General features: G+C 39.0%; 1 protein-coding gene across 10 annotated transcripts in view; it reads left to right on the top strand.

Annotated features, from left to right (window-relative positions):
- Window positions 1-12,335, top strand: part of LOC311306526 (uncharacterized protein) — a 92,322-nt gene that overhangs the window by 11,983 nt on the left and 68,004 nt on the right. For 7 of the 10 annotated variants that reach the window (XM_084434970.1, XM_084434965.1, XM_084434969.1 and 4 more), the window contains 12 exons: window positions 557-796; window positions 925-1,185; window positions 1,563-1,802; window positions 1,934-2,194; window positions 2,339-2,578; window positions 2,674-3,195; window positions 5,200-5,576; window positions 6,409-6,537; window positions 7,620-7,817; window positions 8,038-8,178; window positions 9,391-9,651; window positions 12,152-12,335. In XM_084434970.1, the coding sequence (XP_084291096.1) occupies window positions 557-796; window positions 925-1,185; window positions 1,563-1,802; window positions 1,934-2,194; window positions 2,339-2,578; window positions 2,674-3,195; window positions 5,200-5,576; window positions 6,409-6,537; window positions 7,620-7,817; window positions 8,038-8,178; window positions 9,391-9,651; window positions 12,152-12,335 (3,054 nt within the window). The remainder of the gene's footprint in view (window positions 1-556; window positions 797-924; window positions 1,186-1,562; window positions 1,803-1,933; window positions 2,195-2,338; window positions 2,579-2,673; window positions 3,196-5,199; window positions 5,577-6,408; window positions 6,538-7,619; window positions 7,818-8,037; window positions 8,179-9,390; window positions 9,652-12,151) is intronic. The other 3 variants (XM_084434972.1, XM_084434973.1, XM_084434971.1) reach the window with 2 other exon arrangements.

Here is a 12,335-nt window from a genome sequence, read left to right as displayed (position 1 = left end):
CACGCGAGCGTGGGTGTGGTCACATTAGAGCTAATGAGCACTGGCTGGAGAAACTGTACATGTCATTGCTTTCATACGGATTACTTAAACAGAGAATATTTGTTTTTGATATAATTTAAAAATAGAGACTTCAAGCTTTGTAAAGACATATGTCTCATGCCAGTGTGAAAAGCATTCGCTGAGTTACAGATCATTTTCTGTTGCATTTCAGAATTAACTTCACATTGAGAGTGACGGCAGAACGCGCATCATGTTTATTTTCTTTATTTTATGAAAAACACAAGATTTTTTTTTAAATTATGAGTATACACAAATAAAATGAGACATTTAACAGTTTTGAATAATGTATAACACTTACATGTAGGATCAAAATCAACAGTATTTTGAGTCTCTTTTGCACTGATAAGAAAAAAAGCGAGCTGGTCACGCCCCCAGGGGGTTAAACCAGAGTAGGATTTTCAGTGGCCGAATCGCCTGTTATAATGTAAAGTACTGTCAGGGAAGCCATCTTCAAATACCTTACATTATCCTGAAAGTGCTGTCATATCTTTTACAGGTGAAGACTTTGAAAAGAGATGCAAAGATGTCGTGGAGTTGGTAAAAAGCTACCAGGAAGGCATTCCTCTTTCAAAAATAACTGAGTTTTATGGTAGGGCGTATGGGAGACCTATGAGAAAGAAAGAATTGGGGTTCTCCTCAATTGCAGCTTTCATTGACTCTCTAAGCCAAGAGCTGTATGTGGAAAATGGGCAAATCTTCTACAGGAGTGCCATGGCTGAAGCTTCAACACCTACAGGTAATTTGTCAACTTAAAAGGCTTAAATAAATGCAATACAATTAAGGGTTCTGTCATTTACCCTCATGTAGTTCTCATATATGGTTTGTATGCTTTTCTCTTTTTTTATATTGATGGAATTTCTAAAGACGTTGAGGAGCTGAATAAGGAACCCCCAAAAGGCGTTCCTAAGAAGGACAATTTTAAGGAAATAATCAAGATAGTGAAAAAACACCCTCAAGGAATTCCTCTTGATAAATTAGCAGAGATCTTTGCTCATAGGTATAAACAAGTCCTTTTGCCTGCTGAACTTGGTTTCCCGTCGATGGAAACGTTTGTGGCCTCTCTTAGCACGGATCTTATACTGGAAGATGGTGTGATCTTTCACAAGAGAAACATAGTTCTTCCAGGTACTGATTTCACATTATATGAAACTTCTAGATCTATTAATTCCATTTTTGTAGCTGTTTTGTAAAGGATAATTTCTCAAGCACAGATTAAACCTATAAAAAACTGAAGTAGTGGACTTTTCCTATATAGCGAAAACATGAATACAAATCATCCAGGCGCTTAAATGGGTGTTGAATCTTGTTTTTGTTACACAGGGAAACATCAACACTATTTTTAATCTGTTTGTACCCTTTTCGGAGCTGTGTGTGTTTACTATCGGATTAAACTGAGTAGGATTTTCAGTGGCCGAATCGCCTGTTATAATGTAAATTACTGTCAGGGAAGCCATCTTCAAATATCTTACATTATCCTGAAAGTGCTGTCATATATTTTACAGGTGAAGACTTTGAAAAGACATGCAAAGATGTCGTGGAGTTGGTAAAAAGCAACCAGGGAGGCATTCCTCTTTCAAAATTAGCAGTGTTTTATAATAGGGCGTATGGGAGACCCTTGAGAAAGAAAGAATTGGGGTTCTCCTCAATTCCAGATTTCATTGACTCTCTAAGCCAAGAGCTGTACGTGGAAAATGGGCAAATCTTCTACAGGAGTGCCATGGCTGAAGCTTCAACACCTACAGGTAATTTGACAACTTGTATGGCTCAAATAAATGCAGTAAAATTAAGGGATTATGTCATTCACTCTCATGTAGTTCTGATATATGTTTTGTATGCTTTTTCTCTTTTTTTCATATTGATGGAATTTCTAAAGACGTTGTGGAGATGGATAAAGAACCCCCAAAAGGCGTTCCTAAGAAGGACATTTTTAAGAAAGTAATCAGGACAGTGAAAAAACACCCTCAAGGAATTCCCCTTGATAAATTAGCAGAGATCTTTGCTCATAGGTATAAACAAGTCCTTTTGCCTGCTGAACTTGGTTTCCCGTCGATGGAAACGTTTGTGGCCTCTCTTAGCAAGGATCTTACGGTAGAAGATGGTGTGATCTTTCACAAGAAAAACATAGTTCTTACAGGTACTGATTTCACATTATATGAAACTGCTAGATCCATTAATTCCATTTTTGTAGCTGTTTTGTAAAGGATAATAAGTACTGTCAGGGAAGCCATCTTAAAATATATCTTACATTATCCTGACAATGCTGTCATATATTTTACAGTTGAAGACTTTGAAAAGAGATGCAAAGATGTCGTGGAGTTGGTAAAAAGCTACCAGGAAGGCATTCCTCTTTCAAATCTAATAAAGTTTTATAAAAGGGCGTATGGGAGACGCTTGACCATGAAACAACTGGGGTTCTCCTCAACTGCAGCTTTCATTGACTCTCTAAGCCAAGAGCTGTATGTGGAAAATGGGCAAATCTTCTACAGGAGTGCCATGGCTAAAGCTTCAACACCTACAGGTAATTTGACAATTTTTATGGCTCAAATAAATACAATAAAATGAAGGGTTCTGTCATTCAGTCTCATGTGGTTCTCATATATGTTTTTTTAATAGTTTTCTCAGCACCTGTGCGCATTGGGGTTTATAAAGACGTTGTGGAGCTGGTTAAGGGAAATCCTAAAGGCATTCCTCTTAGGTTGTTGTCTATATTCTTCAGTCAGGAGTATCAGCGAAACCTCAAAGTCTCAGACCTTGGTTTTAGCTCAATCGCCTCCTTCATTGATTCTCTGAGCGATGAGCTTTTGGTGGAGAACGAGAGAATCTTCCATAAGAATCACAGAAGAGTCCCAACACCTGCAATCCCACCAATAGTGAACAATGACCCAACACCTGCAAATCCATCCCCGAAAGCAAGTTATTTGGGAGCTGACTTTGCTCAAAGAGGTAGTGAAATGAAGCAAGAGGATCTGATAGATAGAGTTAAAGAGGTTATAAGAAAGTATCCAGCTGCAAGCAACTCCATTAGTGAACTGGAGAATGGCTACTCCCTCTTATTTGGGTCTGCACTGCCGTTAAAAACCTACTCCGTTTGTCCAGTTGTAGATAATAAACAAGCAGGAGCAAAGTGCCTTGACAGTAAGAGTATATATACAGTTATAGAGACAAGCACATAAACAGTTCCTTGTTCTTAAAGGGATAGTTCACCCAAAAATGAAAATGACCCCATGATTTACTCACCCTGAAGCCATCCTTGGTATTTATGACATTGTTCTTTCAGCGAATACAATCAGAGAGTTATATTCAAAAATGTCCTGGCTCTTCCAAGCTTTATAATGGGAGTGAATGGGCACGATTTTTTTGAAGTCCATTTAAGTGCATCTATCCATGATAAAAGTCCATCTGTCTATTATAAAGTGTCCCTCCCAAACAGCTCTGCGGGGGTTAATAAAGGCCTTCTGAAGTGAAGCGATGCATTTGTGTAAGAAAAATATCCATGTTTAAAACTTTATCGACTAAAATAACTGACTTCCGGCAGACGGACGTACGCAAGTCGACTTACGCCAAAAGAGTAACACTAGAACTTGGCGCACAACGTAATGATGAACGCGGTTGCCCAGCCCTGTGTGTTTGAACCACGAGAGGCGTCAGTGGGCGTCATTACGTTGTGCGTCAAGTTCAAGTGTTACTCTTTTGGTGTAAGTCGACTTTTTAAATATGGTTTTAAATAACTTGTAAAAAAGTTTTAAATATGGACATTTTTCTTACATGAACGCATCGCTTCACTTCAGAAGGCCTTTATTAACCCCTGCAGAGCCTTGTGGAGCACTTTATGATGGACAGATGCACTTTTATGATGGATAGATGCACTTTTATGATGGACAGATGCACTTTATGATGGATAGATGCACTTTATGATGGATAGATGCACTTTATGATGGATAGATGCACTTTTATGATGGACAGATGCACTTTATGATGGATAGATGCACTTTATGATGGACAGATGCACTTTTATGATGGATAGATGCACTTTTATGATGGACAGATGCACTTTATGATGGATAGATGCACTTTATGATGGATAGATGCACTTTATGATGGATAGATGCACTTTTATGATGGACAGATGCACTTTATGATGGATAGATGCACTTTATGATGGATAGATGCACTTTATGACGGATAGATGCACTTTATGATGGACAGATGCACTTCTATGATGGACAGATGCACTTTTATGATGGATAGATGCACTTTTATGATGGATAGATGCACTTTATGATGGATCGATGCACTTTATGATGGATAGATGCACTTTTATGATGGACAGATGCACTTTATGATGGACAGATGCACTTCTATGATGGACAGATGCACTTTTATGATGGATAGATGCACTTTATGATGGATATATGCTCTTTTATGATGGATAGATGAACTTTAATGATGGATAGAAGCACTTTTATGATGGACAGATGCACTTTATGATGGACAGATGCACTTTTATGATGGATAGATGCACTTTTATGATGGATAGATGCACTTTAATGATGATAGAAGCACTTTTATGATGGATAGATGAACTTTAATGATGGATAGAAGCACTTTTATGATGGACAGATGCACTTTATGATGGATATATGCTCTTTTATGATGGATAGATGAACTTTAATGATGGATAGAAGCACTTTTATGATGGACAGATGCACTTTATGATGGATAGAAGCACTTTTATGATGGATAGATGCACTTTTATGATGGATAGATGCACTTTAATGATGGATAGAAGCACTTTTATGATGGATAGATGCACTTTATGATGGACAGATGCACTTTTATGATGGACAGATGCACTTTTATGATGGATAGAAGCACTTTTTATGATGGATAGATGCACTTTAATGATGGATAGATGCACTTGAATGGACTTCAAAAAAATGATGCCCATTCACTCCTATTATAAAGCTTGGAAGAGCCAGGATATTTTTTAATACAACTTCGATAATATTCGTCTGAAAGAAGAGTGCCGTATACACCTAGGATGACTTGAGGATGAGTAAATCATGGGGTCATTTTCATTTTTGGGTGAACTATCCCTTTAAGTCTTTAAAAACACATTGTTGGCTTTTATTCTTGTAGGACCACAACAGAAGATTGAGGAACCAAAGAAGGTTCAGTCCAAACCTGTGGAGGATGAACAAGTGGTTCGGCCCAAGGCAAGTTTAATCGCCCCTGGTAATCTGTCCACTAGTGACTTCCCAGTTCTTGGTTCCAAGATGCCCAATGCTGAGGAGAAGAAACTGAAGGAGGGAAGAGGGCTTGTCTTCTATGAGTCCTTCTATAGCCAGATGAGGGAGGTACATGGTGCAAACATGAGGGCAGCAGAAGCCTTGCTGGAAGATGAAAACAATGTTGGCAGACGGAGAAAGGCCATGAGCTCAAGCGAAGTGAACAGTTTGGCGGAGGACGTCATGAGAGCCCTTGCAGCCGAAGGAGAGCATGTGACCATCGAGAGGGTTTGTGTCTTGGGAAATTATCCAGACCTTAGTGCTGGGCGGTATGACCAAAGATTTATATCACGGTATTTGTCAAAATTATACCAGTGTCATGGTACATGATTTTTTTTTTTTTTTTTTTTTTTTTTTTAAGCATGACTGGGTGTTAACCACATTTTCTACTGATTGAGAGAGGAAACACTGCAGTGGATTGACTTAGAATGCCCTATTTTACTGTCATGAGTGAATATTGTATAAAAATCCCACACTAGTATTAATACAGGATTACAGGAAGACCCCACAAAATGATGCTGTTTACAAAGAGGTCCAGCAGGAGGCGCTCATAAACGCTGCTTTATCAGGAAAGATAAAGAAATATTAAATGAAAATAACAGAAACTTTTCTAAAGACAGTCAGTTCCCTTCAAATACATTCATATAAAAACACCCGCACCGCGTTTTGACTGTGAAACGTGCAGTGCTCATGTTTATTCAACGATGTCAAAGCCTTCTGGAAAATGTATTTGTGCCGGGCAGTGTTGATATTGTGAACCAATCTATGGGGAAACACTGTAATATAATTTGACAGCTATTAATTATAGTTTAACCTGTCCATCTTCATACATCTGTGTATCACCACACAATGCAACAGTGAAAAGACCCTCTCAAACAGTGTTGCGCCGCGTTCCCAACGTTGTTAAAGTGACATACACAAAAAAATCATATCATAACAAAAATAAACACCGGTATTTGGTATGAACCGGTATACAGCCCAGCACTACCCAGACCTATTTTGTGCTCATCTCAATGTCTATACCTGACTACATATAAATTTTTTTTTTCTATTGTCAAAGGTGATAAGCAGAGTTTGCTCACTTCTACAAGTGTCTACTTTGAAAGATTTGAATGTGGACGCTCGTCGGCATCTTCCTGCAGTGCAGGACCTTCAGCGCACCATCAAGGAGATCAATCTGTACATTGAGGTATGAGGTCTTAACAAAAGTCCCAGTGTAGGTTTGTGATGAGACTTGTCTCAGGGGCCTCATTTATAACTGTTGCGTCGCACAAAACAGGCCCTGAAAGAGCGTACGCATAAGTTCACATAAGTTCACACTTCAGACTTCACACGCATGAGCTGTGATTTATAAACACACACTTGACGGGAGAGTGTGTAAGTACATCTGTGAGTAACTCTGATCATGCGTGTGAATATTCTGGAGACACCGATGTTGATCTGAGGGACTGACGGCTGATGAAGGAAAACCACTTTAATATTCATTATGAGTCCTAGTCATAAATACAGTGATGTTCACAATAACAGTTTAAATACATAAAAGAATGATTTAAACTCTGTTTTACATCTGACATTTACATTAAATATGCCATTCTCATTAATGGAGTTAAGATTATATTCTATATATATTCTAATAAATAGAAATATTAGTAGTGTATGCACTGCGTTCGAACACTTTTCCTGAGGCATGCTGTGTGTTCATGTTCGCTCAGCGCATGATAATAGCAGAACTCGTGGACTGAGGAAATATTTACATGCAAATAATGATCAATAATGCACAATCTGTTTCCATTAAAAATATAAAGCATATATTAAAAATACTATTTGTCCAGTGGAAAAGATTGAGAAAAACTTTCTCTGAAATGTATTTTATACTTTTTTGATTTATTTATTCGAAAACCAGGCGAGGATCGGCTACTAAATGATTTTTAGCGATGTAATGATGACGCACATCCGTATCTCATATTTTCCTAATGTCTTGTACCGTTAAACATGGGATCACGTGCATGAATATGAATATGCAACTGATGAGGATATGCACAGTAAACGAGGTGTTGTAAGCTCTTATATGGTTATTTCGGGGAGGAGACGCATGTTCACAATCTTTCTCTGACTGGGTTTATAAAGGGGATTTTGCGCAGGTTCTCGCTTTTATAAGTCTGACATTTTTTTGCCGTACAACATTTTTTGCTGTCGGGCGCACGCACACTTTTAGTAAGGTTTATAAATGAGACCCCTTGAGTTTACTTGATGTGTTTCTTTCCACGTCAGTCAGTGGAGGCGGTGTCTTGCGTGTGCACACTTTACGAACTGGGACAGGGTCTGGCCAACCTGAAGAACAAGAAACACTTTGAAGAACTCCATCTGGGCCCTCTCTGCAAGATCCCTCTTATCCACCGAATGTTCAAAATAGATGCAAATACTAAAGATGATGATGTACATCAGATTACAACTGTGGACATTCTTAAGGTGAGTCAGCTTGGCATTGGCTGTGTTCTTGACCAGTATTCAACATACTCATTGATTGAATAACTTTATTGTCCCCAGAGGGAAATTCTTTACCACAGCACTGCACTTGTTTAACACACACAACATAACCAATATAATAGGGAAGACACAATACAGAGAAAAAAAAACAATTCATATACATCTGCGTTAACGTAACGCTATGGTTTTCTGCTTGCTTTAGAGTCTCAGAATGTTCCGGAGAAGATGCACGACACCTAGAATTGACCTTGCTGATTTCTTAAAGCACCTTGCAGACCATTATAGCTGCGAGTCGCCTTATGAACTCGGCATCAGAATCCAGAGTCTTGGGTTGCCCATTTCGGTAAGATTCTCTATTGTTGTTGCCATATTTTTTGGGTCTGTCCATCCCTCTTTCGGAAATGTCTGATTCGGTGTTGAGGGTTCAGTCTACAAATAGGGATGCACGATATATCGGCCACCTTGCGGTATCTGCCGATGTTCGTTTTTAATGTTATCGTAATCGATAAGAAAATTTGGCTGAGATATTAAAGCTGATAAACAATGTATTATCTCCTTCAGCTGAGACACTTCAGATGCCACTGTTCAACATGATGGCTTTGAATTGCTTGAAATATGATCGGAATCACTTTCTATAAGGAAAATAGTGTTCAGTGCAACATGTGCAGCGCAAGTCTGCCATATCGGCTACATAACATTATAATAAAAACATCATTATAATTGTGTGATTGGGACATAATGAGACTTTTGCTTTTGCAATCAGTTTCTCAAAAATTATCGGCCAATATATCGGTTATTGGCTTTCAAGTATAAATAATTATCGGTTATCGGTATAGGTCAAAATGTTCATATCGGTGCATCCCTAAGTGTAATGAATGACTTTTCTGGTGCTTTTACATTCTTTATGAAACACAAAGGCTTCGGTCCTCATTTTAACTGCATGGAAAAGTCTTCAATTTTACTCTTTTTGTGTTTTGTGAAAAATAGAAAGTAAAATGGATTATAATTGTGTGTTTGGGACATGGGTTTTAATGGTGAGACTTTTGTTTTTGTAATCAGTTTCTCAAAAATTATAAAAAAATATTGTATTTGATTTAGATTTATCGGCCAATATATCGGTTTCTGCAGGGTGGGAAATTAGCACCAGCCAATGGCGGGTACTTTTTCAAAGTGGCGGGTGACTTTTCTTTGCCACAGTGGCGGGTGGATTGTAAAACATATTTTTATTGGTTACTACTTAAAACTTTCCTTGTAAGGGATTGGACAGCTTTTGTCAAAGAATGCTGTTGTTAATAACAATAATGCACTTTTGTCGAGTAACTCATTTGATTGGTTTTCAGTGCTGTGTGTCACGGACACAGCGCTAGTCCGTGTGTCACGGCGCTGAACGGACCGTGACACATATAGCTGACATCCGCTATCCATTCTGTGCTGTAGAAAGCGCAAAACATCCGACCTGGTAAAATTGGGCATCCACCAGCCACTGTGGCTGAAAAAAGTTCATTTCCCACCCTGATTGACTATAAGACTTTATTTGCTCATGCTGTGTTCTTAGACGTTGAATAAGGCATCGGCTGCTGATTATTGCCACATGGAAAAGGCCAAAGAAACCATTCAGAGGGAGATTCAGGAGGAGGTGGATGCCAAAATGTTTAAGATCAAGAAGAGCCTGCTGGATCCCTTACAAGGACCTGTGAACTACTCCCAGATGGGAAACTCCGAGCTTAGGAAAAAATATGCAAATATGACCGCCACCGATGCAGTCCTGGAAGTCTTCAACAACTCTGAAGGCATCTTCAGTAAAACTATGACGAAGGTGAGCAACTTAAGGGCGAGTATTTGTTTGCAAGCTGGTTTTTCTTGTGGTTTGGATGTTTGATGTCTGCTAACCGCACTGGAAATGCCCAAGTTGCTGTTCTTCATGGGTGGCATCTTGCTAAGTTAAAGCAGTGCTTGCTTTGGCACTCACCTCTATTACTTTTGTGCATATTTACTAACTCCTAACAGTGTTATAGTACTTCAGACCAAATTCGAGTTAAAGGAGTAGTTCACTTCAGAATTAAAATTGACTGATAGTTTACTCTCCCCCACGTCATCCAAGATGTTCAAGTCTTTCTTTCTTCAGTCGAAAAGAAATGAAGGTTCTTGAGGAAAACATTCCAGGATTGTTCTCCATATAGTGACTTCAATGGGGTCCAACGGGTTTAAGGTCTAAATGTGAGTTTCAGTGCAGCTTCAAAGTCTCGACACGATCCAGCCGAGGAATAAGAGTCTTATCTAGTCAAACCAGCGGACATTTTATAAACAAAATAAACATTTATATCCTTTTAAACCACAAATTTTCACCTTGCACTCGCTCTGTGATGCGCGCAGATCGAGTCTGGTCTCGAGTACTAAACCACTGACGCATAGCCTGAGTATTAAACTTGCAGGTTATCTCACAATTCAGATTTTTTTTCTAACAATTTTGAGTTTGCATCTTGGAAGATTTGCATATGGGCGAACACAATATATCAGTGTAGTTTTGCTGCCTTTTGTTTGGAGCAGCCTTTACGTAAAAGTGTTTGTCTTTCTTAAACAAGGTTTGGTGTTTGAGTTCCCACTTATAATTATTATTTCTAACGAGATGCAAGGGATAGTTCACCCCAAACTCTCTCGTTTTGTTCCAAACCCGTATCACGTACTTTCTACTTCGTAACCCAAAAGGAGATTTTATTGCTTGGTCTTTGCAATTCCGACTGGACCTGAAGCTTTCAAGCTTCAAAAAGTGTGTGGATGATGTAGAATTAGAATTTTGGGTGAACTATTCTTTTATTTCATGCTACATTCTTGGTAATTGCAGTGGTAATTCCTTTTAGCTGTTTAAGGATGTAAACGGATTTAAAGATGAGAGTAGGAGAGGGATCGGTTGCTTTCCTCATTAATGTGATGTCACGCTCATCATCTGCTAATCCCACACAGAAATGTTTCTCCAACGACTTGCATCATAACCATTGAGTCTTTATGGTCCTCATGCAGTTGCTCTTTTGATTGACCTTTCCCTCTTCATTCACTTTAAGCCATTATGTGGTCTTTGTACATGTCCATGAACTTATTCATGCCATTTCTGCTCTGGTTTGATTAATTGCAGGGTTCCCACGTGTCCTTGAAATCCTTGAAAGTTTGTGAACATGAAAAAAAAAAATCAAGACAAGTCCCTGGAAAGTTTTTGAAAGTAAACACACACAGATACATGTCCTTGAAAGTGCTTCCATATTATTCCCTCCGGTCCACTAATGTGTTATTTCGCCAACACTTCGTGGCCTATGCGCACTAGCTTGCTTGATTTACGTTAGTTACGCGCGTTTACGTGTTACGTTAAAGAGGTATAAGTCTCTGATGTCCCCAGAGTGTGTGTGTGAAGTTTTAGTTCAAAATACCCCACAGATATTGTTATATAGCATGTTAAAATTGTCACTTTTTGAGAGTGAGCAAAAATGCATCGTTTTGTGTCTGGCCCTTTAAATGCAAATGAGCTGCTGCTCCCGGCACAGGGGGCGGAGCTACAACAGCTTGCACTCACATAGACATGCACTGAAAGTTTCAAAAACTTTTAGCTTTTTATGTTCAAACCGGAGTCAGACAATGATGGAGAGACTCGAGAAGAAGTGACAACATGTAGAAGCAACAGGACATTTCTGAATGGTTAGTTGGTGAGTTTATGTAGCTGATGTGTAGTTATCGTCTAGTCATTGATTAGCATATTCTGTCTTGATAATCTATAAATCGTGTTCCGGGGCGGGGTTTATGTAAATTTTAGGGTTGTTGATGTCACTAACCCGGGAGGAATGTGGTGTAGTCTCTACCAGCCGTTTGTTGTAGTCCTTAAAAAGCGATTTCTTTAAAAGTAAATATTTCCCTTTGCCTTGAGCTTTGAGCGTCGTGACTTTGCAGATGTTGTTTATGCTCAAACAGCAACATTACACACTAACTACAGTTAGAAAAGTCAAATCATAATCAACCACCCCTTTAAGTGTTTGGCGCATGAGGTACTTTGTGTTGTACGTTGCCATGACATTCATGCGCGCAAAACTGTAACAATGTATCTTACAAGGTAACACAATGTAACCTTGCTCTCACTTGAAGTGTGTCCCACATTAAGTCCTTGAGTTTGAGGGTTTTGGACCTGGAAAGTCCTTGAAAGCTCCTTGAATTTGAAGTTAACCGAGGAGTGGGAACCCTGTAATTGAATCCGACTAAGAACATGAATGTTTCTACTTTATAACGTGTTATGGAAACGACTGATTGTGTTTTTTTTTTTTTCTGTGTGTCCTCAGAATATTCAGGCATTCCTGACATGTGTAATGAGAGACAGGCTAGCTAGAGCCCTATTCCAGCTTGCTATATGCTGTGGCTCCTTGGACGCGCCTCAGGACCTGGTAGCTAAAGAGAAACCTCAGAAAAAAGCAGAGGCAAAGAAAGCTACGGAAGAGAGAGCAACGGAGATGCTCCCCACTGAAG

The sequence above is a fragment of the Rutilus rutilus genome (assembly GCF_951802725.1).
Source record: "Rutilus rutilus genome assembly, chromosome: 16".
In the NCBI taxonomy this organism is placed as follows: domain Eukaryota; kingdom Metazoa; phylum Chordata; class Actinopteri; order Cypriniformes; family Leuciscidae; genus Rutilus; species Rutilus rutilus.
Note: the sequence above shows the minus strand (reverse complement) of the source record. Positions and strands in the feature narration are given on the sequence as shown.